This window comes from Dipodomys merriami, unplaced genomic scaffold, assembly GCF_024711535.1.
Source record: "Dipodomys merriami isolate MVZ:Mamm:240054 unplaced genomic scaffold, mDipMer1.0.p SCAF_19, whole genome shotgun sequence".
NCBI classification, from domain to species: domain Eukaryota; kingdom Metazoa; phylum Chordata; class Mammalia; order Rodentia; family Heteromyidae; genus Dipodomys; species Dipodomys merriami.
This window is the reverse complement of record NW_027203270.1, coordinates 3,256,675-3,280,081: the sequence shown is the minus strand read 5'-3', so window position 1 is coordinate 3,280,081 and position 23,407 is coordinate 3,256,675. Positions and strand designations below refer to the sequence as shown.

The 23,407-nt window shown below is 54.2% G+C and overlaps 1 protein-coding gene across 2 annotated transcripts in view; it reads left to right on the top strand.

The window, feature by feature from the left end:
• The window catches only part of Ntn1 (netrin 1), a 198,713-nt gene extending 178,986 nt beyond the window's left edge, over positions 1-19,727 (top strand). For both annotated transcript variants that reach the window (XM_070026981.1, XM_070026979.1), the window contains exons 6-7: positions 2,466-2,540; positions 15,920-19,727. In XM_070026981.1, coding sequence (XP_069883082.1) covers positions 2,466-2,540; positions 15,920-16,248 — 404 coding nt within the window. In that variant the 3' untranslated portion in view covers positions 16,249-19,727. The remainder of the gene's footprint in view (positions 1-2,465; positions 2,541-15,919) is intronic.
• Positions 19,728-23,407: the final 3,680 nt, after the last annotated feature.

Genomic DNA, 23,407 nt, shown 5'->3' with positions numbered 1-23,407 from the left:
GGTTCTGAGTTCTCTCACTCAGCTGGCACTTTGCCACTTGATTCATACCTCCAGTTTCTCCAGCCCTTTTTTTTGCCATTTATTTTGGAGACAAGAGTCTTTCAGACTTTTCTTCACGGGGTACTTTCAAACCCTGATCCTCCAGATCTTGGCCTTGGGAATAGCTAGGATTACAGGTGGCTAAGCCAAGATCCTCTTGGGGCTTGGCCCTAGGTTTCAGTGTTGTTTGAAGTGGTGATTCTGGACGAGTCCACTGGGCTCTGCCAGGAGACGGCCTCTCATGAAGACCATGAGCCTGTGTCTTCATGCCATAGGCTCTCAGCTATGAAATGACACGTAGGTGGAAAAGTGATGCGCAGGGCTCTCCATACACCAGAACGGCACCAAAGCCTTCTTCCTGTCAGGTGCCACCAACATGGTTGGGTGCCACTTTTAAGGTACTTGACAAAGACCGCCTTGGCAAGGAGGTACCTGGAGTGTGATGTCACTAGGTCAGTGGCTGTCACAGGTGGACACGTGGCATTTAAGAGAAGAACTTCGCCAGCTGAGGACAGTGGTGTTGAAGGTCTAAGAGTAGACTGTCTCAGGACTTACCTGCCTGTCCTCTGCCCTTCAGGATGAGAGCCCCCCCCCCCCCCCCCCCGAACCTTCCTGAGCTCTGGTTTCTTCATTTAGAAGCTCAGCACTGTAACCCCTTCTGCAAAGCCCTCGAGGCTTGGCGGAGCTGATACACTCAGTGACACGCTTTCTACTCCAGCGGTCACTGGGGTGTGTCTTGCTGGGTCTGTGCACAAGAGGCAGACATCAGTGATTTCCTCCAGATTCAGTATGAAATCACTCCCTTAGACTTTCCCAAAACATAGCACAAAGGCACTGAGTGGGCCTCAGGCTGTGTCTGCAGTGACACCTCTCGGCCTCATTTGCAATCCCATTCGCCTCCCTAAGTAGACAGAGCAGGGACTTGGGCACATCCTGGGTTCAGCCTCCATGGCTTTGCTATGAGAGTCATCTGTCCCCAGCCTGACGCAGGAGCAGCCCAGCATGGCTGTTCCAAAGTAGGAAGGGACTGAGCTGTTGTCTGGTGTGTTTGGGCTGCTTCCTCCTCCTGTCTTGACTTCTCAGGCCTGGTCACAGTGGAGTGAAAGTCTCTCTCTATGGGTACTCCAGGGACTCCAGACCTGGACTAGCCGTGGAACTGGCAAGAGAGTTGATACTGTGGCCTCTCGTGTCCTTGGGCTAGGCCGGCCTGAGGAGGCATCAAGGGCTTGAAGCATAGCATAGCAACAGCGTGCAGGGCTGTTTCTTTCTCATTTCCTGAAACTGGTTCCTGACTTAGGGTTCCCAGGGGCTGGCCTGGGGGCCCTCCTAGGCACGGCAATATATCTTAGGGCTTCCAAGGAAGCAGCTGCCTCCTGCTAGCCTCTGAATTGTCCCTGTAGTCTTTGCCACAAAGCTGGGAGCAGGTGGCACTGAAGGGCCTTCCTGCTCTGGCTTTGCCCTGTCCCCAAGCACAAATCACTTCTTTCTTTGACCTTGACTTTGGCCAGTGGCTTAGATCAGTCTCATGTCTGTAGAATGGGAATAACATTGGTCCATCAGAGAAAGGCAGTGAGAACTGAATGAGGCCCAGTATGTCTGTGGCTGGGCAGGGCAGGTATGGGCAGTCTCTTGGCCTCTCTCCTGGGCTGGGCCTCATGTCTGTCTGTGGGTGTCACATACAGATCTATTAAGAGGTTTCCCTGCCTTGTCCAGAAAGCAGAAGTCACCAGCAGGGAGAGGGTAAAGTTGTGCTGGGCTCCCCCTAGGATCAGGTTTGACAAGGCCAATCCTAGGAGAGACAGACAGAGCCCATGGCTGGTACACATCGATGTGCTGTATATCTTGCCTGCCTCTTGCTCGGGCCTGGACGCCCCTTCAGTGATACCCGGCGGGCGCAGGCCCCAGCCCTGCCTCCCAGCAGTAGGGCCCATTAGAACTGAACTTTTCTTCGTGGGGCATTTTATTTGAACACTCCAGTGGAGTGGACACCAAAGGGGCTTTCTAATGCTTCACGGGCTACTAATTTCCTCTGTGACCTCTTTTGTCAGGGCCTGACCCCAGCCAGAGGCTCTGCGCCATGAAAACCAGCTCCTGACACAGACCCGGAGCGCAGGGCGACAATGAGGCCTCTATCGGCTTTAATCAGGCTGCAGTTGTGTCTTAAGAACAGGAGGAATTTGTGTGGTGCTCAGAAGCCCTGGGTGGCACGATATGGGGGCTCTCACGGAGGCCAAGACGGCTGAAGGATTCGTCAGGCGGGAGGAGGGGGAGGCCGGGTGGGGGTCCTTTGTCCCAAGGGCCTCTTTAGAAGGCCCATGGGTATCACAGGCCTCTAGGTATTTAGGGAGGTGGCCTCCCCCTCGGCCAGCCAGCCTATTCATTGCCAGCCTAATTAGTTTTTGTCTGTGTTTTCCCCCCTCCTGCAGACTGCGATTCCTACTGCAAGGCCTCCAAAGGGAAGCTGAAGATCAACATGAAAAAGTACTGCAAGAAGGACTATGGTGAGTGAGTGAGAGCCTTTGGGGGAGGGCAAGGGGCCTGCAAAGAGCCCAGGTTGGGATGCAGGTGGCTGGGTGAGTGTTGGCCGTAGTGTTCCTGTGGATGGACGGATCTCATGCCTGGAAATTCTTCATCTCTTCCACCTTAGTTCAGGGACAGGAGATGAGAGAGGCTGCAGGAGCCCTGGTCGCCTCCTTCCCTAGCCCTGCAGAGAGATATCCAGGCCAGCAGGGACCACTGAGGCTGGGATTCCCAGGCTGGGCTCTGGCCCCCACACTCCCTCTGATGGGCTTTGTGGCCACGGGCTAATGATTACGCTCTCTCCAGCGCTCTCTGTGAGATCCTTCAAGCACCAGAAAGGGAGTAGGAGCTCTGGTGTATTTAGAATAGCCCTGGGACTGCAGTAGGACTGGGAGTCTGCATGCCTTCCTCATCCTGAGGGGTCCAGGAATCCTTCCTAGGGACCCCAGCCTTATGGGGATCCTGGCTGGACCAGCTGATTGAGCCACACTTGAATTTTTTTCTTTGAGGAGGTCCCAGACCTTTTAGCATCATGAATGATCCCCAAAGGAATCCAAAGGAATTTGTAAGAACTTCTAGAGCGTTCTCCTCTTACTGTGTGCATATGTATTTATGTATGGACACACATCCATATATACACACCCCACAATGAAGCCAAGGCAAGACCCACCAATACAGCCTTCCTGTGGGCTGCCTCACCCCCAGGAGCAAGAAAGAGCACCGGAGATGTTTGATGTGTCAGTTCAGAAATTGCCAGACTTCAGATCTCTGCCCAAGACCTCCCCAGGGTCCACAGCCACAGAAAATTCATAGACACCCTTTTTAAGTGAGAGTATTCCAGAGCAGCTCAGAAGCTTCTGAATTTCCACAGCACATTTATTGTCTTTAAAGATAATTGTGCCTGCTGTAGCTCAGGCAGGGTGACATCCCCAGGGAGGGGGGTCCAGGAGCTGTGTCCTTCCAGCCTCTGCGGGGACCTAGAATATGGAAGGCTCCTCCACATCCTAGCCTCCTGTGGCTTGCCCAGGACTTCACACCTTCCCCTGTGAGGCCAGGGTGAGTGGACAGGGAGAGAGGAGGAAGGAAGGTGGTAGGAGAAAGAAGGAAGAGGTGGTCAAGTAGCTGTTAGGCTTCTTTGTGTTCTTTAATTGCAACAACTTATTGGATCCCATTTCTATCTGCTTCTGTTGGACACAGTCTGATGGTGCTTGCTTTTGGCTGTTTTCTTCAATGAGAGACAAAAGTCTCTCCCACCTCTGATATTCCAGGGGGACCTCTCCCTTCTCAGCACTCTCCTGGCTTTCTCACCCCCCCCCAGGCTGACCCTCAGGAGTGAGGGCCTTAAGACAGGAGCCCCAGGCTGCCCTGAGTCCTGCCCTGCTGTGAGCAGCCTGGCAGTAGGCAGTGCTGCTGTTGTGGGAGGAATGGGTGGTATGTGGCCTCTGGGTTGCTTGTAGTCCTATGCTCCCTTGACTGCCCCCCCCCCCACTTCCTTATGGTTTATCAGAGAGAAGCAGGTGCCACACACTCTGGGTTCAGTTCCCTTAGGTCATAGCTGGGGACTGGCCAGGCTGGTGAGGTGGCTTGCTGTCACATCACCAGGTGGCGGCTTACCCTGTTCCCTCCCAGCAGCCTTTCCTGGGCTTTCCCTGACAGTCACTTGCCCAAAGGCCCTGAGAGATGAGGGACACTCATCTTTCCCATTATGATGGCTGCCCCATCCTTGCTACCCACGTGTGTGGTCCCCATGTCCACACACCTGCTGAGGGGTAAGGCTTGAGAGCCAGCTACAGCAGGGACAGAAGTCACTCTCTGGAAGCTGATGTGGCATCAGCCTGTTAGTAGCCTTCTTCACCGCCTGGCACTGCCCCCTCCAGTACCCTAGAGGGACTCCGTATCACTGTATTCTCAGTCTCTTTAACAAAATATGTGAGACGGGATCCACTACAATGAAAAGATGTTGATTTTGGCTCATGGTTGGGGAAGGCCAAGACCATGGTGCTGGCATGGGCTCAGCTTCTGGTGAGGGTCTTGTGCCTTAGCCTATCTAGGGTGGAAAGCAGAAAGGAAGAGGGACAACCTGCTGTGGAGATAACTGACCTATACTTGCAGGAGCGACGTTCAGCCCTTCATGAAGTGCTGAGTTCCTTCTTTTCAAGGCCCCAGCACTTCTCAACACTGCCACATTAGGGACCAGATCTCACTCAGATCACAGCAGGGCGAGGAGGGTGTGTAGTCTTGTTCCATGACTGTCCCTGGAAAATGCATTTAAAAGTGGAGGAGTCTCTTCAATCCAGGTTAGTGTCTGAAGTGAGGTGATCTCACAGGCTTCTGGGGACACATCAGAAGGGCCAGGTAGGGCCTCAGAGAGCATGACACAGGGTGGGTGGGTGCATGGAGGGCAGTCCAGCTGCTTTTGCTGCTCTGGCTGTAGGTCTGAGAGTGAGATCTCTGCCTGCCGCTGGGCCCGTGGAGACTTCCCGTGCATCCTGGGTTGAGTCCCTGCACCCCAGGCTGCAGTATGTGTAGATGGTGAATATCTCGCACGTGGGGAAGACCTGGGCTGGCCCTGGGAAAGAGAGACAGGAGAACAAGCTGACCTAGGGAATCGGAGCAGGTGAGGTTGCCAGGCCAGGCCTTGGAAGGGAGCTGGGTTCAGAGACTGCGTAATCCCTGCTTGCTCTCTGACACCCCGGCAGGGGGCCAATTAGGAAACACATTTCTTCACATCCAGGGCACTTGGATGTTCCAGGAGCTGCTAATTAGAACCTCACCCCTGCTGAGTAAAGAGCTCCTCTGGTAGGAGAGGCTTGACCCAGGGATGTTCGAGGACACCTCTGATGGAGGGTGGTGGTTCATGGATGGAAAGCCAGGGAGGCTTGTGGGACAGCCCTGGGCTGTGGCTGGCCGGCCTGTCCTCTTCTGATATGTTTGCTAGTGAGCCTGGGACCAGCTTGAGGTGGGGGAGGGCCTGGGAGACGAGGAGTTGCAATGGTCCCTTCCATTCAGTCTCTTCTAACTCGCCGTCTGACCTTGGACAGAGACCTTCACCACTTAGAGCCTCCGTTTCTACACCAGTCAGATGAGGTGCAATCAAGGCAACATGACACCCTTGTGAGACACTGCACATGGCTCCTGACATGCCTAACACCATTTCTTTTTTTTTTTTTTTTTTTTTTGTCGGTCGTGGGGCTTGAACTCTGGGCCTGGGCGTTGTCCCTCAGCTCTTCAGCTCAAGGCGAGCGCTCTACCACTTGAGCTACAGCGCCACTTCCGGTTTTCTGGTGGTTTATTGGAGATAGGAGTCTCACAGTCTCTCCTGCCCGGTCTGGCTTTGAACCGCGATCCTCAGATCTCAGCCTCCTGAGTAGCTAGGATTACAGGCGTGAGCCACCAGCGCCCGGCCCTAACACCATTTCTAAGCTGAGGGAGCCCTCAGCTGTCATCTGTCCCTTCCTCCCCTCTGTCTCCTGGGCCACATCAGTCCTCTGTTGCCCTCTAGGGGAATCGAACTCACCTTGCAAATTCTTGACAAAGAGCCAAGGCAAGGCCAAGCGTGAAACCATGGACCACAGAAGACTCTTTTCAAGAGTCTCAGCAGCTCAGGCCAACTGCTTGGGAAAACCTCAGCTTGGAGGGGCCCGTGCTTTGTGGGGGTGCTCCCAGCATGTGTGCTAGTGAATGTGCCCTTGAGTACACATGCCTGCAGCCTGTTGGTTTAGACACCGCAGTGCAGATCTGGCTGGGGTCATCTGCCCTGTGACATGGTTGCCTGGAGGCAGTAGTGTGTTCCTTCCAGGCTCAGCGGTAAGGGGCTTCCTTTCCGTTTTCTTCCTTGACTCCTTATGGCCCCAACCCAATTCATGTACGTACAGCCTCCCCCATCTTGCAGGGCTGCTGCTCACAGGCACCACACACACTACACACAACCTATAATGCAATATACAACACATGCACACCTCCAGCAGTTCTGGTCCAGCCTAAGTGGGTCTACAACAGGGCATGGCCCATCCTTTGGAAGGGTCAGGATGGAAGGCTTCTGGGAAGAGGGAGTCAGAACACAAGGATCTCAGGTAGAGAAAGGAGTTTCCATGCACAGAAGCTGGACATAAGTGCATGGGATTGGAGGGGAGTGTGGGATGCCAGGTGTCAGGGGCAGCCTGGCAGGCTAGAGCAAGAGCCAGGGTAGACTGGCATCCTCAGTCACATGTGGCCCCCAGGTGCCTGGTGGCCATATCTGGGCCTGGGTACTGCTGCCCCTTTGCTTCCTCTCTGGGACTCAGGAGAGGGCAGCACCCATTCTGAAAGGTGAGGCCATCTTCCTCTGCCAGCTCTGGGAAGAATGTATCCTTCCCAGAAATGCATATTCGTCACCCCTTTTGTTGAAAGACATTTTGGCACCATGGGATGGAAAAATCAGCATGCTTTTCCACAAGAGGATCTGTTCTTTCTGGATTCCCACAAGCAGGATTTCAGGGGATGGAACTCAAGGGGGAAGTGACATCTGTGAGGAGTGGCTGGGTCTCGGGTGCCCCTATGTATGTAGGAATGTGCTAGTGTGCTTCCCTGGGGATTTTGTTCCCTCTGTCCTTTGGTGTCTCCAAAGACAAGGTTCAGTAGAGGACTTGCTGGTCAGCAACTCTGCCCTCCCCTGCCAGCCTTGGACCAGCCTGATAGTCATCTTCTTGTGGCTGCTTGCTCCTCAGGAGATGTTTTTATCAAGACACAAGAGCACACCTAAGGCTGGGTGCTCTCTGATCAGTTTCAGGGCTGGAGGCTTGTCTTCTCCCTTAGGCCAGGAAGTTGAGCCTTGGGGAGGATGGATTGGGCACTGTGGCTGTTCGAAGGTTCAGGATCTGACTTTCAGATCTTGGTAAGATTGAGAGGAGAGGCATCTTTGTGAGCCACGAGGAAGGGGGTACACCTGAGATGGAGCAGCGGCAGTGGGTAGTGACAGGGATGTGAGAGGTGGTGGTGGTGACAGAGGTAGGATTGACTATTCACTGATGAGCGTGGCCAGGTAGAAGAAGGTTCTAGATCCATGAAGGTGCTTGCAGAGGTGGGCATGTTGCAGAGGGTGTGGCAGCTAGTTGGGCAGCAGTCCTAGCTCGGCTCTAGGCTGATGGCTTGGGCTGGGAAAGGCATCTCACAGCTGGCCCGAGACATGGGGCCTCTGGGCACATGATGACCTCTGCCCTTCCTTTCACTGACCTTGGGGTGAGTAGTGATTGCAGACAGGCTCAGCCCTTCTGAGTGCAGAGAGCCGGACAGTTATCACCACATCATGGAGTTATCACATTGCTAACTATGGAGGGGACTTTAGGGGCTTGGCTGTGGGCACTGATATTAGAGGTGTTGCCTTGGAGGCTGTGCCCTGTCTGAGGACTAGGAGACAGTCTGTAGTGATAGCTGGGGAGAGCAGTGTCCCCTGAGCACCATCTCCCATTCAGAGAACAAGATGCACAGCGGCCAGCAGCACGTGGCTTGGTGTTTCAGAGGCTTGCTGACCCTCTGTGGGGTCAGCAGCCCCCTGGGGAGCCTCCAATTTCCCCAGCCAGATGTGACCTCCCTCCTGCCCCCCGAAGAGTGCCAGCCCCATGTGGAGACCAGATGTGGAGCTGGGTCTGCATGAGTCAGCCTGAGGTTGTGGAATGTGGGTGACCATCAGGTTGGGCAAGGAGGGTCTGTTGGCCCCAGTGTCATCTGGACAGAAATGCCCTTGTGCCCACAGGAATGCCCCCCTCCCCAGTTGAAGGCCAGGCGGATGCTGTGTTGTTGAGGGTGGGGGCACTGCAGTGCTTCCCAGTTCTGCGCTTTCCTATACCCAAAGATGGGAACCCAGAGCCTGGTTCCCCCAGCCAGTCCAGAGAGCAGAGTCCAGCTCTTGAGAGGCTTGTCCTGGATCTGGTCAGCCCTCAACCCTCCTCTGCCACTCCTTGTCTTTCCTCATATTCTTTTCTCTCTCTCCTCTGAGCCTCTTGCTTTTAGGAAGGAGGCTTGAAGGGACCAGGGAGGTAGGGCCCAGACAGACAGACAGATCACAGAAGCCATCGGGGCAATGTAGTCTCTTCCTAGTTTTCATATGGGAACACCAAGGCTTGGCGTGGGAAGTCTCCTGCTAAATCTGGTGCACAGTTGGGCTGGAGGTCTGAGCCAGGCCAGGCCTGTCTGTTCCCTGCTCACTTGGGTACTGTATCTGATGACTGCAGGGTAGAGCCTGGTCAGGAAGCCTGTGAACAGCTACTGGATGGTGGAGACATGGAGCCATCACAGCGTTTCTCCCTGTGCTGCTGGGGCGAGTGTATGTATGTGTGGGAGAGAGATGGTTCTTCCCCCAGTGAGGGGGACTAGGTGGACTATGCTGGGGATTAGTGCCCCTGGTACTAAGGACCCCAGCATGCAGTCAGTGTTTACATGCCTGTCACCTTTGTCCATCCTGTTGGGGGTGGAGGGTGCAGGGAGCCCCAGCCACTGTGGGGTGTCCCATGGACAGCTCAGTGCTGCTTGGATCCATAACCAGGGCCTGGGGCACTGAAAGTGGTGGGGGCTGACAAGTGTTCAGAGCCATCTTGCATGATTTGGGGACCTGGACACGTGCTCCATGGGACAGAACTGCGTGTGTGCCCGCTGCTGAGCTGTGGGAGGAGTGTCCTGGCAGGCTGCTCTCCCCCAGCTCACTGGGGGTAGACTCAGAAAATGGGTATCTGATGGAACCCCTGTTTAAGGGGGTTCTCAGACATACCAATCCCCTCCATGGAGTGGGTGAATCTGTTGTCCTGCTGGGGCTCTGGGTCAGAAATAATCTCTGTACTAAGCTTTCTGTGAGCCAGGGAGATTCTTGGGTGGTGAAGACCAGGCAGGGAGGCCAAGGTCCCAATGCTCTTGGGACCATTGGCCTGGGGAGCTCATTGCTCACCATCCCCTGGGAAGGTTCCCAATGGACATCCTGTTGGGTCATCCTCACCGCTGCCCTTTGTGGTCAATGGAGGAGGCAAGTGTGGTAGCTGGGGCAGCTCGTGAGGTTGTCGAAGGTGCTGCAGGCAGGGAGCCTCATCTACCTCTGATGTCTATGTGGAGTGGACCCAGTTCCTAAAGCAAAGGTTGAGGAATGAACAGATGAGGAGGCGACTACATTATTTCCTCACAGGGAGAGGGTAGTGGTCCCTAGCTCCCTCCCTGGACAACAGCTCTCTGTTGTATGGGAGCTCCAGCTGGAGCCAGGCAGGGCCCAGTTCTCCTCTCTACCAGAATCTCTTGCACAGTGTGGTGGCAAGTGCCCTGTCCTCTTCTTGCTGTGAGCCTGACCAACCATGGATAGGTTCACAATTTGTTGGGCTATTGGGAGGTGGTTAAATTTAGGATCGGGACTTAGTTGAAGTGAGTGGATCCTTAGAGCTGGGCCTTTGGGAACTCTATTTTGTTCTTGGCTCCTTATTCTCTTTCTCTCTCTGCTCCCTGGCTGCCATGAAATGAGCAGCTTTCTTCTACCATGCTCTCTCCACCATGATATTTGGCCTTACTTGCAGTGCCAAGTGGTGGAGCCTGCTGACTATGGCCTAAGACCTATGAAGCGGTGGCACTCACAGCTTTTTTCTTTGGGTTTTCTTAGGTATTTTATCAGTGACACAAAGCTTAGCACAGTGAGTAGCCCATGCTAAGCCAAGCCCACCTCTTAGGAGACAGTTGTTTCCCCCAACTCTGGTTCTGTGCTGTCTCTTCCTCCAGGGGGCCCTCCCAACAACCAGACCGTCTCAGGCATTTAGCCTATCTCCCCTCCCAAGTAAAGTCTAAGCACCAAGATATGGCAGGGGAAATTGAAGCAGCAATCGTGTAGCTGAGATGACTATATACTGGTACTTTGGGTTGAGCAGGGAAGATCAGCAGCGAGTTCTAACTTAGGTGTCCCCATCTTACTTGGCAGTTCGAAGCTAAGACCTGAGGCAAGGCCTTGGGGGGATGTGGTGACCCTGGATTCGTGGTTTGCTGGATGTGGCCACAATGAGCCTCCACCTCAAAGATGAATAGAGGTAGGGCTGCTGTGTCAGCCAGGCCCAGGCATGCTGCCTTCTCTGTGCACTCCCCAGCAGGGACTCCATGTTTCTGTGGGCAGCTTAGCAGCCCTGGAAACAGGGCTGGGCTCTGGCCGGGAAAGCATGTGGGCTGAACTACATTTTATGAAAGCAGCTGCAGTTCACGGCACGCTCCCTATGCTAGGAGATTTACGGGGCTTCGTAGTTTTAATGGTTTCTGTGGGGTTAGTGTCCTCCCCCAGCTCCTGGCTGCTGTCTCTGAGGCAGATAGGTGACAAGCCTCCCCTTGCTGGACTGACCCAACAGGAAGGTATGGCTGGGTGAAGAGGGGCGAGCAGGAGGCGACCACCCAAGCCTCCTTGGGAGGGGCAGTGGCTGGGAGGCCCTTGGGGGCCACCCTGAGCAGCTCATAAATCTCAAAGACCTCCAAGAGGCAGGAAGCCTCCCTACAGAAATGTCTTGCATGCTCAGGTCTTGCTGGAGAGTGGAGAATAGCCAGCGAGCCCCTAGTGCCTATCTAGCAGGTGGCTTGTCCAGTGCTGTCTTTATCTCCACCTGCCAGCTCCCAGCAGGCTATGAATAAGGTATCTTAGAACCCAGCCCAGCTTCCATAGCGAAGGAGGCTTGATCTGAGCAGTCCCCCCAAACCCATGTGCTTCAGTCAGCTCTGAGCTTCTAGATTCTCAGAAGGCAAGAGCTCACAGGCCTGGGTCAGGGCTGGTGCTGGGAGAGGGAGGGAGGGAGGAAGGTTTTGAGTGAGCTGGGACTCTAGGCAGAGGACAAGACAGTTGTGGAATGCAGATCCCTCTGTACAGGCCCCAAGCACACGATGTGGCCTGGGACTTGGCACTCTTCTGGGTGTTTCTAATGATGCTGGGTTTGGGAAGGCAGCTAGATGCTTGCTCCCTAGGGACAGGCTGCCACTCACCATGTAGCCAGGAATGCCACTGGCAGCAGGTTGCATTCTGCCTTTTGTACCCAAGAGGAAGGTGGCCGCAGACATCCAGCTGACCTGTGCCTTGCCTCCCAGGTCTTGGTTGGCCAAAACAAGCACAGGTGGTCCTTGCCAAGTCTGGTCCCTGGAGCCACAGCTAAGCCTCAGCCCAGGGATGGAGTCAATTGGGTCTTCCTTCAGCAGGCTGGAGTCGGGGCCAGTGATGACAGTCCTGGTGGCCAGGAACTGTTCTAACATGGAAGTCTTTCCTTTGAATCCTAAAATTGTTTACAGGGGCTACTGATACCGCACCTACCTGTAGGGCACTGGATTCTGTGGTTAGGAAATGGTTAAGACAGTTCCTGGATTCCAAGGTTGGGAGACTGGCAGGTCTGGGACAGTGGCATTCTCCAGGTGCATTCTCCCTGGCCCCCTCTTGCTTTGCTCCTACGTGTGGTATAGTGCCTTGACGTGGTGCACACCAGCCACTGGCAGCAGTGGCCAGGCCTATGCCTCCTTTTGTGGGGCGTGTCACTTGCCACTGGTGCTAGGGCCCGCGAGTGTCTGCCTCACCAACTCTCCTGTCTCCAGACATGGGCCACTCAGGCTCATGGCTGGGACCCTCTTGGCATACCTTCCATCCTGTGCTCTGGTTCATGGTCACTTTGCTGTGGGTCAGCTCATCTCCCTCTCCCAATGGGGAGGCTCGCGGTTATGGCATGGGAGGAAGGAAGGTGTCTGACTGTCCTGGGCTGTCATTGTGTGGGTGAGTCTTTGTCTGTTCCGGAAGGCTGCTATAACAAAGTGCATTAGACTGGGTAACTTAGGACAGAAATACATTGCTTGCAGTTTTGGAGATGGAGTACAAGATCAAGGCAGACAGATTCAGTGTTGGTGAGGGCTCCCTCTGCTTACTCTGTCACCTTGTTGCTGTGGTGTGGTAGAAGGGGCCAGGGCTCACATAGGCCTCTTTCATACTGGTGCTAATCCTGCTCCTGAGAGCACTCATTACTTAGTCACTTCCTAAAGACCCCGCCTCCTAATGCTCTTGCAGTGGGTATTCCATTCTAGCATTGGAATCTGGGAGGGATGCCAGCCTGAGGACTAGAGCACAACAAAAGAAGTCTACCTTTGGGGGCATGGTCCTAGGATGGGCCCAGTTGCCTATTGCCTACTAGCCCATCACCAGGCTGGCAACGTCACTCACATGCACACCTGATGGGTAGGTTGGTGGCACCCCAGGCTCTGTGTTAGATGGAGACTTTTTTTTTTTTTTTGTCGTGGAGCTTGAACTCTGGGCTTGGGCGCTGTCTGTGTGTCTTCAGATCAAGGCGAGCGCTCTACTGCTTGAGCCACACCACCACTTCTGGTTTTCTAGTGGTTTATTGGAGATAGGAGTCTCACGGAGTTTCCTGCGCAGGCTGGCTTTGAACCATGATCCTCAGATCTCAGTCTCCTGAGTAGCTAGGATTACAGGCATGAGCCACCAGCGCCAGGCTTTAGATGGAGACTTGATCCTTCGGAGGTGGCAGCATCCTGGTGATGTGCCACATGCTGTTGGGGCATGCGGCGTGGGTCTGTTTGAGGTCACTGTTGCAATGTGTATTTTGAATATTTTCAGCTGTATGCGTGCTGAGGGGACTTGGCCCGTGTGCTGTGTGTGCAGCTCATACTTGGTGGGCTGTGTAATGTGCAGAGGCGTTGCCAAGGGCAGCGGAAATGTGGAATTCTTCCAGCATAATCACATGAATTCTGCCACCACCCTCCCCTGGCCCTGCGTCCGTCTTACGCTGTGGCTGAGGCAGCTTCCACCCTGGGAGGAGCTGGGATTTGCAGGGGATGGGAGGATGACAAGGGCTAGGTGCTTTGTTCTGGATTGTGGAGGACCGCAGTATTAGGGGGAGGAAACCCTTCAGGGCTGAGTGCTCCAGACCGAGGCTGGCTCTGCGTGGGGACCTCCCCCCCCACCCCCAGAATACTGTGGGATATTCACTGAGGGAAGAGATCAGGGAGGGTGCAGAGTAGGAGGGTCCAGCTGAGATGTGCAGGCAAAGGCTCAACCCTGGCCAGCCACCTCTCTCTGCTGTAGCCTCCTCTCAGTGAAGCTGGGAGTCAGGCCTGCTCTCCTTCCTGTACTTGGGCTAAGACCCAAGACTGCCAGTCTTTGAAATTTACTTTTATTACAGTGGCCAGGTAACAATTTTTTTTGGGGGGGGTCCAGTCGTGGGTCCTGTCCCTCAGCTCTTCAGCTCAAGGCTAGCACTCTACCACTTGAGCCACAGCGCCACTTCTGGCTTCTTTTTCCCCTGCTTATGTGGTGCTGAGGAATCAAACCCAGGGCCTCATGCATGCAAGGCAAGCACTCTACCACTGAGCCACCTTCCCAGCTCCAGGTAACATTTTTTTTTTTTCTCTCCCAATTCTGGAGACGAGGGATCAAGGTGACAGAGTCACTTCTTTGGTTTGTGGATGGCCACTGTGTCCCAATCTCGTAAATTGAGTTGGATTAGGACCTGCCCTCAGCAGCTCATGTACCTGTGTACTCTAACATACAGGGCACAGCATATGAATAGAGGATATGTCCATAATTCAGCCCTCAACGCTGTACCTGCCAAGATCAGAGAGGTGCCTCCACACATGCTTGTGGCTGGGTGTGTGTCCCTGGCGGGCCCTGAGGTGCTGCACAGGGAAAACATCCGTCTGCCCAGGGAAGCTCATTCAGTGTACAGCTTAGTCCTGGGGAGAGACCAGGGCTCTCAGGCATGCCTATAGTGGCTCCCCCATTGCTTAGTTAAGGGGCACTCAGTTGCCACGGTGACCTCCATCTGCACAGTCAGATACACATGGCCCGGCCACTTCTCTGCAGTGGAGGACTCCCCCACCCCTTAGAGTTCACACTGAGTGTTGAGTCCCTTGGTGACAAAAACATGGAAACGGTTGCCATGGCAGCCATTCTTTGGAGCCCTCAGACTGGAGTGCAAAGTTCATGATGCCCAGGAACAGCTGAAATGAAAATGTGGGGAAAATCTACTTCTCGCCCCCCCCAGGAGGATCCTTCCACACAGCCAGCTGTCCCGCCTCGCCCACCTCTCCCATCACCTTGGGCCAGTAGGAGCAGAGAGGTCCTGGGAGTGGAGCTGTTAAAGAGTGGTCCCCAGAGGCCTTGGCTGGAGTTGCCAAGGGTTCTGATGTCCACTGGGCCTTCCCTCAGGATGTGCCTTAGTGACAGGCTGCTGGTTTCTTAGTGACAGAGCCGGTTTCTTGTAAGCTGTTGTCTTTCTTCAGGGTGCCTCCAGTGGCCAAGGTTGTTGCAGCCTGGAACAAGGCTGGGCTCATGGGAAAGATGACAGGGATGAGGGAGATGGCTAGCTCCTTCAGGTGGCACTGAGGCTTTCTCCAGGCTGCTGCTGGACTGGGGAGAAATCATGTGTCCCGTCCTCCCCAGCCCCCCAAAGAGTGGAATCTGGGATTCATCAACTGAAGGGTTCTACAGTTAGGGTCTAGAAACCAACACACAGGCACACCATTCCTGGTTTAAGGTCTTGCACCAAGGAAACCTTTTATCCTGGTGTTGCGCAAACTTGTTTGAGCCAAGCCCACTCATTTTTGAACTATCTCTTACTGTCCTGTGGGAGTAACATTGTTACCATACATTTGGACATTAACTGAGGCTGAAAGAGTAAAAGATGGGGATCCTAAGCCTTACCCAGTTCTATTGAGTCAGACTCTCTGGGGGCATCCCCAGCATGTGTTTTCAGAAGCCCCCTGGGGTTCTGGATGCACACGGCAGCTGGAGGACCCTTGCACCAAGGGAAAGGCTGGCAGGGACTGGGGAAAGAGGCTCAGGGAAGGAAGCAGCCTTGCAGGGATAGGAGTTGGTGGGCAAGACTTAAGACCTCTAGGAAAGGCACTCTGGCTACCAGGCAGGCAACTTACCTTTGCAGCAGGGCACTAAAGCCAGGTGAGACTGGCCTGTGTCAGTGGGGTGTCATGAGGCTTGGGCTGAAATGATTGGGACCTTTGGAGGTATGGCCACATGAAGTCTCCTCCAGCTTGTGAAGCTTGTGTTGCTGAGGCCACCTGCCCTGGGCAGATGGACCTTGCCTCGAGTGATCTGGGTTTAGTTCCCTGTAGGCTTTTCCCCAAGAGGGGAGCAGACTTGTCCGCAAAGGCACCAGGCCAGGTTTTCTGAAAGTGAGGCTGTGGCACAGGGATCAGCAAGTGGTATCTGCTTTGGTATTGCTTATCCATGGCCTGCTGGTACCCTCTGCAGTCACTTCCCAGCTCTTGGTGTTTCATTTGACCTAGGTTCTTAGGAAGGAGCAGGTGGGCCCACCTGGTCCTTGGCTGTATTCGGGAGCCGGTGGCCCACACATCTGCCTGTGTTTCTTTACAGCTGTCCAGATCCATATCCTGAAGGCGGACAAGGCAGGGGACTGGTGGAAGTTCACGGTGAACATCATCTCTGTGTACAAGCAGGGCACAAGCCGCATCCGCCGTGGAGACCAGAGTCTGTGGATACGCTCCCGAGACATTGCTTGCAAATGCCCTAAGATCAAGCCCCTCAAGAAGTACCTGCTGCTGGGCAATGCAGAGGACTCACCCGACCAGAGTGGCATCGTGGCGGACAAGAGCAGCCTGGTGATCCAGTGGCGGGACACGTGGGCACGGCGGCTGCGCAAGTTCCAGCAGCGCGAGAAGAAGGGCAAGTGCAAGAAGGCCTAGTGCGGAGGCTGCAGCGCCGGGCACCAGGGCCGGGCCCCAAGCATGGGGTTCTTGGACTTGGCCTGCTAGGGCTTTCCCAGGTGGGGACAGGGGGCGGGGCGCAGCTGGCCAGGGGGCGGGGTCCCTCATAGGCCCTGCCCCTGCCCCACCCTGTGTGCCCCTGGTGGGAGACGCATTCACCCAGGGCAGGGCGCCCGCAGACATGAGGACGAGACGTACCTACCTCACGGCGCTCCTTCCAGAGCACAAATGCGCTTCCCTAAGGCTAGGTGGGGTCGCCGTGGAGGGGCTGGGGGCTGTTCATGCAAGCCATTGATGGTTTTGGAGAAAGGATATGAGAACTGTGAATTTTCAGGTCTGCAGCCTGGGCAGGGGCACTGACCAAGCCCAACCAAACCACCCACACCCCAGACACAAAAGACAAACTCCTTTCTCCCTGACCCTTCTGTCTAGGAATTCCCACTGGATACCCACTGACAACCGGGGTCCTAGCTGAAGGGGCTGGATGGTATTGTGGGAAGCGGCCCTCCAGCTAGCATTTGTCACGTGGACCCTGGTCTCCATGACCACCTGCTGGGCCGGTCCTTCTGGGTGGGTGAGGTGGGGCTTCACCATCTGGAGGAGAGGAGGCCCCCACCCGGCCCTGTACCAGTTGGGGCTGGCCCACCTGGAGGGCAGTGGGCTCCAGGACACCCCTGAGAAGCCCGCCGGGTGGTCACTGCCTCCTGCTGGAGCTGCCATGGGGAGGAGGAGGCGTTGCAAAGGCAAAACCTCCCAGAGCGTTTCCTTTGTGGAAACTTGGAACCAGCCCCTTTTATGACATTTTCCAGGGGAGGGGGCGGAGGCACTGGCTGGGTTTAGGGCAGTGACACTATTTGTGTAATGACATCAGCTCCCACAAGGCCCCTCAGAAGCGTCAACAGCTGGAAGGGGCCTGAATGGGCATGGAATGCTGGCCGCAAAGGCAGGCGGTTAGTCCGGGTTGGGGGAAGGGGCTTGCTGGCTCAGAGAAGTCCAGGGAGGGAAGGAGTGCGCTCACAGCAGGCGGGGCGGAGGAAGCCATGACCACTGCCCATTGCTGTCCCCACTGGTGACGCCAGGGAAGGGACATGCATGGGAAGGCTGCTGCAGCCACTCAGGCCTGGGTCTAGCTCAACAGCACACACTGCCCACTACTTTTGGGTTATCTTTTGTTGTGCCAGTCTCCCAGAGACTCCCACAGGCAAAAAAAAAACCCCAGGCCACCTCGTCTGGTGGCGGCACAGGATCTGTCCTGACTCCCCACCTCCTTGAGCTCTGCACTGCCTTTGCAGCCTCTGGCTTCCCATCAGGAAGTTGGTTTTGTTTTCCCCACCCACAGGGGCATAGGCATTCCAAGGAGGAAGCCTGGGCCTTGGGAATTGGCTTCCTTCTCTTTCCCTCACTTCTGCTTATGTCACCACTGCCATTCACTGAGCACCTGCTCTGTGCTAGGCACTTTACCTACACGCTCCCAGCCTGTCCTCATGACAGGGCTTAACTGATCTTTGCCAGCAAGGAAATGAACGTGTTGTGCAAAGTCCCGTCAAGACATGTGGCAGAACTGGGACTCAGACCCTGGAGTGGGGTTTTCTGACCACTCTGGCTCTGCAGCCCACCCCGGACACTTCCTGCAGCAGGCTGTAGGGGAGGGGTGCCATTGCACTGGCCACTGAGACACTGGCAAGGGCTATTGCCTCTTCAGGACCTTGCTCTGAGCCTGGTGGGGTTGGGGGTGACACCTAGAGGAGGCAGTGAGGGTGGTGGGTAAGGCAGGGAAGAGAGACTTAACCACAAAGCAGCCAGGAGGGCGGGGCTCAGCTCCTCCCAAGAGGTCCTAGAAAGGTGGTTTGGCCGGCCCAAGTGTGGGGAGGAAGGTTGGAGGGCTTCTGGCAGAGACTCCTTAGAGGCAACTGCCCTGGCAAGGGACCCAGCCTCGGTCCAAGCCCAAGGCTGGAGGGCAAGGGCCGCTCTCCAGGCTCAGATACTCCATCAGCATGTTTTGACTGTAGCAAAAGGCACCATAGGGCGAGGGTCCTGTTTTTGTCTGCATAGCTTCTAAGCTGCCCAGAAAAGCTATGCTGCTGACCGCCCCACCACCCCACACACACCTTGACTGCCCTCCCTCCAAGTCTCACCAGTGTTGCATGGGGCTTGCATTGGTGTTCTCAGAGATCTTTCAGAGAGCCATGGGCCTAGCAAGCATCAAGGTGTCCTGAAAATCGCTTCAGCTTCCACCTCAGCCACCACCGGCCCTCAGGGCCAAGTGTCAGCCCGGCCCTTGGAACCTATGTTGGGGCCTGAGAAGTTAGGTCAGGGATGGGGCCACTGACCAGACTACAGAGCTCACCACAGTGCCTCTTGTGGGCCCAGACTGAAACCAGCCCCCCACCCTCTGCTTCCACCCCTCCCCCACCTGCCCCTCCTGAGGTGGGGACCAACTCTCTCCTACCTGCCCCCACGCCAGGGAGGAGAGGGAGATGCCAGTGGAAGGCCTCTGATTTGTACAGTTAGGAAGGGATATAAAACAGAAGTAGGATTTGCTTTTGAAGAGTATATTAACCAGAGTTGTGATATGTAGGTGTTTGAAGAAAACCATACCAGGTTAGTCTTTGTGTTTCATCCAGACGCTCCAGCTGTTCTTTTTCTTCCCAGCTGGGTGGTCTGGTGCCCCTGCCAGCTGAGTGCCTGCTTCACTGATGCACAGTCCTGCAAAGGTGGGATAAGGGAAAGGGGAGGAAATGGGGTGCCTCCTAGGTGTGCTTGTAGGCTGTGCCTCTGTCCACAGCATCCGTCCTTAAGAGATAGACAGGAGGCAGCAACCAGACTGGAGGCACACACTGCCTGAGGCCCTGGGTGACCTCCTGGAACTCTGCCTCAGGAGTCACACATGGGAACCGGAAACAGTCCACTCCTGGAGATGCTCCAGATTGGAAAGAGATTGAGATCTAGAAGAGACCCCTCCCTCCCCACCTCCATCCTAGAGCCAACAGACAAGGCTCGCTGATGAGCCATGGCTCATGGACAGACATTCCTGTGGGCCACCACCATGCCATACCCCCAGGGATATTAAAATTGTCTTTGTGGGGCCTTGCCCCTGCCAGAAACCAAGCCAGCACCACCTTGTGTCATTGGCCATTCCCTTCCTCACTCCCAAATGCACTTCCCGCCTCCCAGACTCCCTGTGTTGCAGACTTCTGTTCACTCAGAAGTGTAAATGTTTAGTTGTGACCATGACATATTGTTTGGGTCAGTGTTCCTTTCCAATGCATACTAATATATTATGGTTATTATATATGAATATATTTAATGACATGGAAAAAGTTGTGGATTTTTTTTAAGATTTTTTTTTCCTTTTTCTTTTTTGGTTAGAGTTGTAATGGACCCAGAAGGGACTTGTAATGTGGGCCCCACACACTAGAACTAAATTCAGATATCATTCAATAAACTCTTGTATACTGTTCTGTCTCCCATTCTTAGTGGCCTGAGCTATGGGTGGTGGGCATGTTGGGGAGGTAAGAGAAGGGTGGCAACTTCAGGAATATGGCTTCTTGCCCTAGAACTCCCCAGCCAGACAGAACACTGTCCTTACTACCTACAAAAAATAGGAAAAGAGCAGCCTTGCTTGTGGGGACTTTGCTGGTTCTAAATGCTGTTTCGAGCTAAAAGGCTGTCAAATAGGACAGTCTGTTTTTCAGTCCTGAAATCACACCCAGAAACTCTCACACAGGAGGAACTTGGGGGATAGGGGAGTTTCCTCCCCTCCTCCCTATGTGTACCCAACAAAGCAACCTTTAACCTTCCCTTTACCTTCAGAACCTTTTTTCATCACCAGTTTCTTCTATTCAAAGCCAAGTAGAGATAAGAAAGTGCAGCAGGGTTAGTAAAACTCTGGGAATCTTATGAAAGACATGCTTCCCAAGCCATAGCTCAACGCTTCACCTAGGGCAGGGATTGGACCAGTGCCAGCCCCATGCAGCCATGAACTCACTGCATTGTAGAGGCCATACTTACACCTCCAAATGGCTGTGATTTCTTTATTAAATAAACGATCAGCCATTAAGAGCCTGTTGTGTTGCCATGCAGAGGGGAAACCATCAGCATCAGGGATCATTTCACACTGGGTTCTGAGGCTTGGCCATGGGCTTGGTCTGGTCCCTTGAGCAATGCAGATTCCAGGCCCTCTTTTTTTGAAGGTGCAGCAGGCTTCCTTTGCTGTGTGGCAGCCTGGAAGGACATGCTCAGCTTCTCAGGATACTTCTCTGGTCCAGCCTCTTCACAAGTCTGGCTTTGATGACCAGGAGCTACTCTCAGAGCTAGGGCTTTTAAACCAGGCCAGGTAGGTACATGAGTTGCCTGTCGTGGTCCCAATCCATCTCAGGATCAATCTCTGCTGAACAACACCACCTGACAGCAGATGAGGCAGGTCTCAGAGGGCAAGGCTGGACAGGGAGCAAACAGAAACTGTCTGTAGCCTCAGGCACTGCCCATTGCCAGAGTTCTTGGAGGGATTTTAGACCCATTGAAAATTATTGTTTCTTGGAAGTTTCTCAGCTTTGGTCATTTTAGGCCAAGGGTCCGGTAGGATTTTCATAATGATGTGGCTTCCTTTGGTCTCTCCATAAAGTTGTCTGAGCCTGAGCGGTGACACCGTCACAACCAGGCCTTCTGTTGGCAGCTGCAACCCCTGCCCAAGGCCTGCAGAAGACACTGCTGGTCAGGTAAACATTAGAACAGAACTGTGAACAGCAAGCCACCTTCCAGAGCCTTCCACTCTGGCTGGGGTGACTAGGTGTTGATATCCATCCAACTCAGAGAATACAAGAAGGAGGGTGGGTTGCTGTGAAGCACTGACCCGTTTTGGAGACTGAATGGTGAGGCATCAGAAAGCTGAAGAAGCCATTAGTCCACTCTAAAGCCTGGAGTCTGCAGGGCTCCCCCTGCATCTCCCAGGGACACTGCCTGGCATGGGGATGCCCACTTGTGGCAGACATACTCCTCCGCCTCAGACTTCCTTGAACGTCAGACATCTTTTTCCATGCTCTTTTTAAGACTAAATAAAGACATAGGAGAAATGCGCCAAGAAAAGTGGGGCGTGAAAAGAAGAAATACTGTACATGGACGGATTAACTCATGGCTTTATCAACTGGAGACTCAGCAGGACAGCAAGTCATTTCTGGAAGGAGGTCAATGCCTTTTGTTGTTGGCACACAGTGGGGAGGAAGCCTGTGAAATCTGTGGCACAGTTAGGGGAAAGAGGAGCTTGGGCTCACCCCAAGTGAAGTGGAATCACTTAACTTCAGCAGGACTAGGTTAGAAATAACTAGATAAGAGTTGACTTTTATGCAAAAAGCTGCCTGAATAACTCTGAAGTGGAAGGTAGGAAATAAGGTGGGAAGGAGCAAAGGCACAGTTCCCACAAAGAGGGAAGAAGACACAGCTATAGGTCTTGAAGCCAAGGGGGCAATCAGCAATTCTACACCAGGCCCAAGGAAGGCAAGTTCCAAGGATCTGAGCTCAAGAAGCAAGCACAAAGCCAGCAGGCTGGCTGCAGGCAGCAGAGAAAAGACACATGCAGGATTTTAAGTATCAAAGCCACAAAGGCTGCTTCCAGGCTCAGGTTCTACCAGTCTTGAAAAGAGCAGGTGGTCCTAGGGCTAATGACAGTTATGTACATTATTATGAAGTCTAAATGGAACCAAAGTACTGGCTGTACCTGGATATCTGGATTTCTTTATATGGTATCCAGACTGAAAATGCTTATAATACTCAGTTAAGTTAAACAATTCTTATGCTGTTATTTTAATAAGGTTTATTTTCATTGAGAAAGCACTTGAGATGAGGGCTGCAGCCCTGCCTTGCTCGCTTTCTGTCCGTCAGGGCTGACTTAACCAGCAATTTGCAGAGTGCTTGCTACAGGTTGCTGGGCCTGGGGGCCTGACATGATAGGGGGAACCAGGCTTTGCAAATCATGCTGGGAAATGCCATACAACCGTAAGGTGGTTTCAAGGTGTTGTATGGCAGTCTCCCAGGAGAGGGAATGAGAAACCCACCCTTGAAGATGACTAAAAGGCCAGGGCCAGGGCCTCCTGCCTGACAGGTCCCTAGCCTCAGTGACTGGCCTGTGTTGTCCTGAGCCTGGATGGATGGAGGTGTTTGTATTCCGATCTTGCAGGCAGCTTTTCTTCTCCACTCCCTGCCTGTGGGTCCAGAGAAGGGAAGTAACTTGTCCAGGGTTACACAGCTAACAACATAAGGCTGGGCCCTGAGCCCATTCTGCCCAAAGAACAGAAGCTGCTGTGCACAGACATGGGCTCAGTGTTTTCCTGAAAAGGCCTTTCAGTGAGCTTGATCCAGGCTCTGTGGCTCTGGTTCAAAGATGCCCCACGAGTTGCTGGGGCTCCGTGCTGAGCCAGTCAAGAGGAGGTGAGAAAGTCAAACAGACCGTCAATGCTGCTTCCCCAGAGCCCCGGAGTGGGGGGGGGGGATCCAAGGAGACACTGTTTGTACAGATTTGGGGTTTCACACAAGACAAGAAGAGGTGGCTCTGTGGATTCTTGCTCTTCCCTTGGGTGATCCATTAGTAACCACTTCATCCTCAGAAACGTGTCCCAGTGCACGTTACCTCCAAATAGTCCCAGCCTGGCCAGCACAGCGCACCTCCCCCCCCCACCCCCGACTCCTTCAAGCAGGCCCCGCTCTTCCTCTCCTGCCAGGCACACTTGGCTTCCTGACAATATGGCTCATCTCTGTGGCCATCATACTCCTCACCTGCTCACTCCATTCCGGACACAGCCCCTGTGAGTCTGTTAAGTCTGCTTTGGGGACTCAGCGTGTTCATGAGGTTTGTGGGCAACAAGGGAGCTTCTGGCTTGATCTGGCTCACTCTCATACCTTCACAAGTTGTCCTGGTGCACTTGGTAAAAGCAGGTGCTAGGACCTTGCTCTCAGGCCGGGGGGGGGGGGGGCGGTCACTGAAGCAAGGGTGCATTTGCAGGTACGTCTCCCCAGTCCTCATATCACACTCCAAGGTGGGTAGGGGATCTGTGCATCTGTTTCTAGATGAGGAGCACACACGGCAAGATAAGTTGCCTGTGGTCACACTGCTGGCAAGTACTGAAGTGGTCCTTGCTGTTCACTG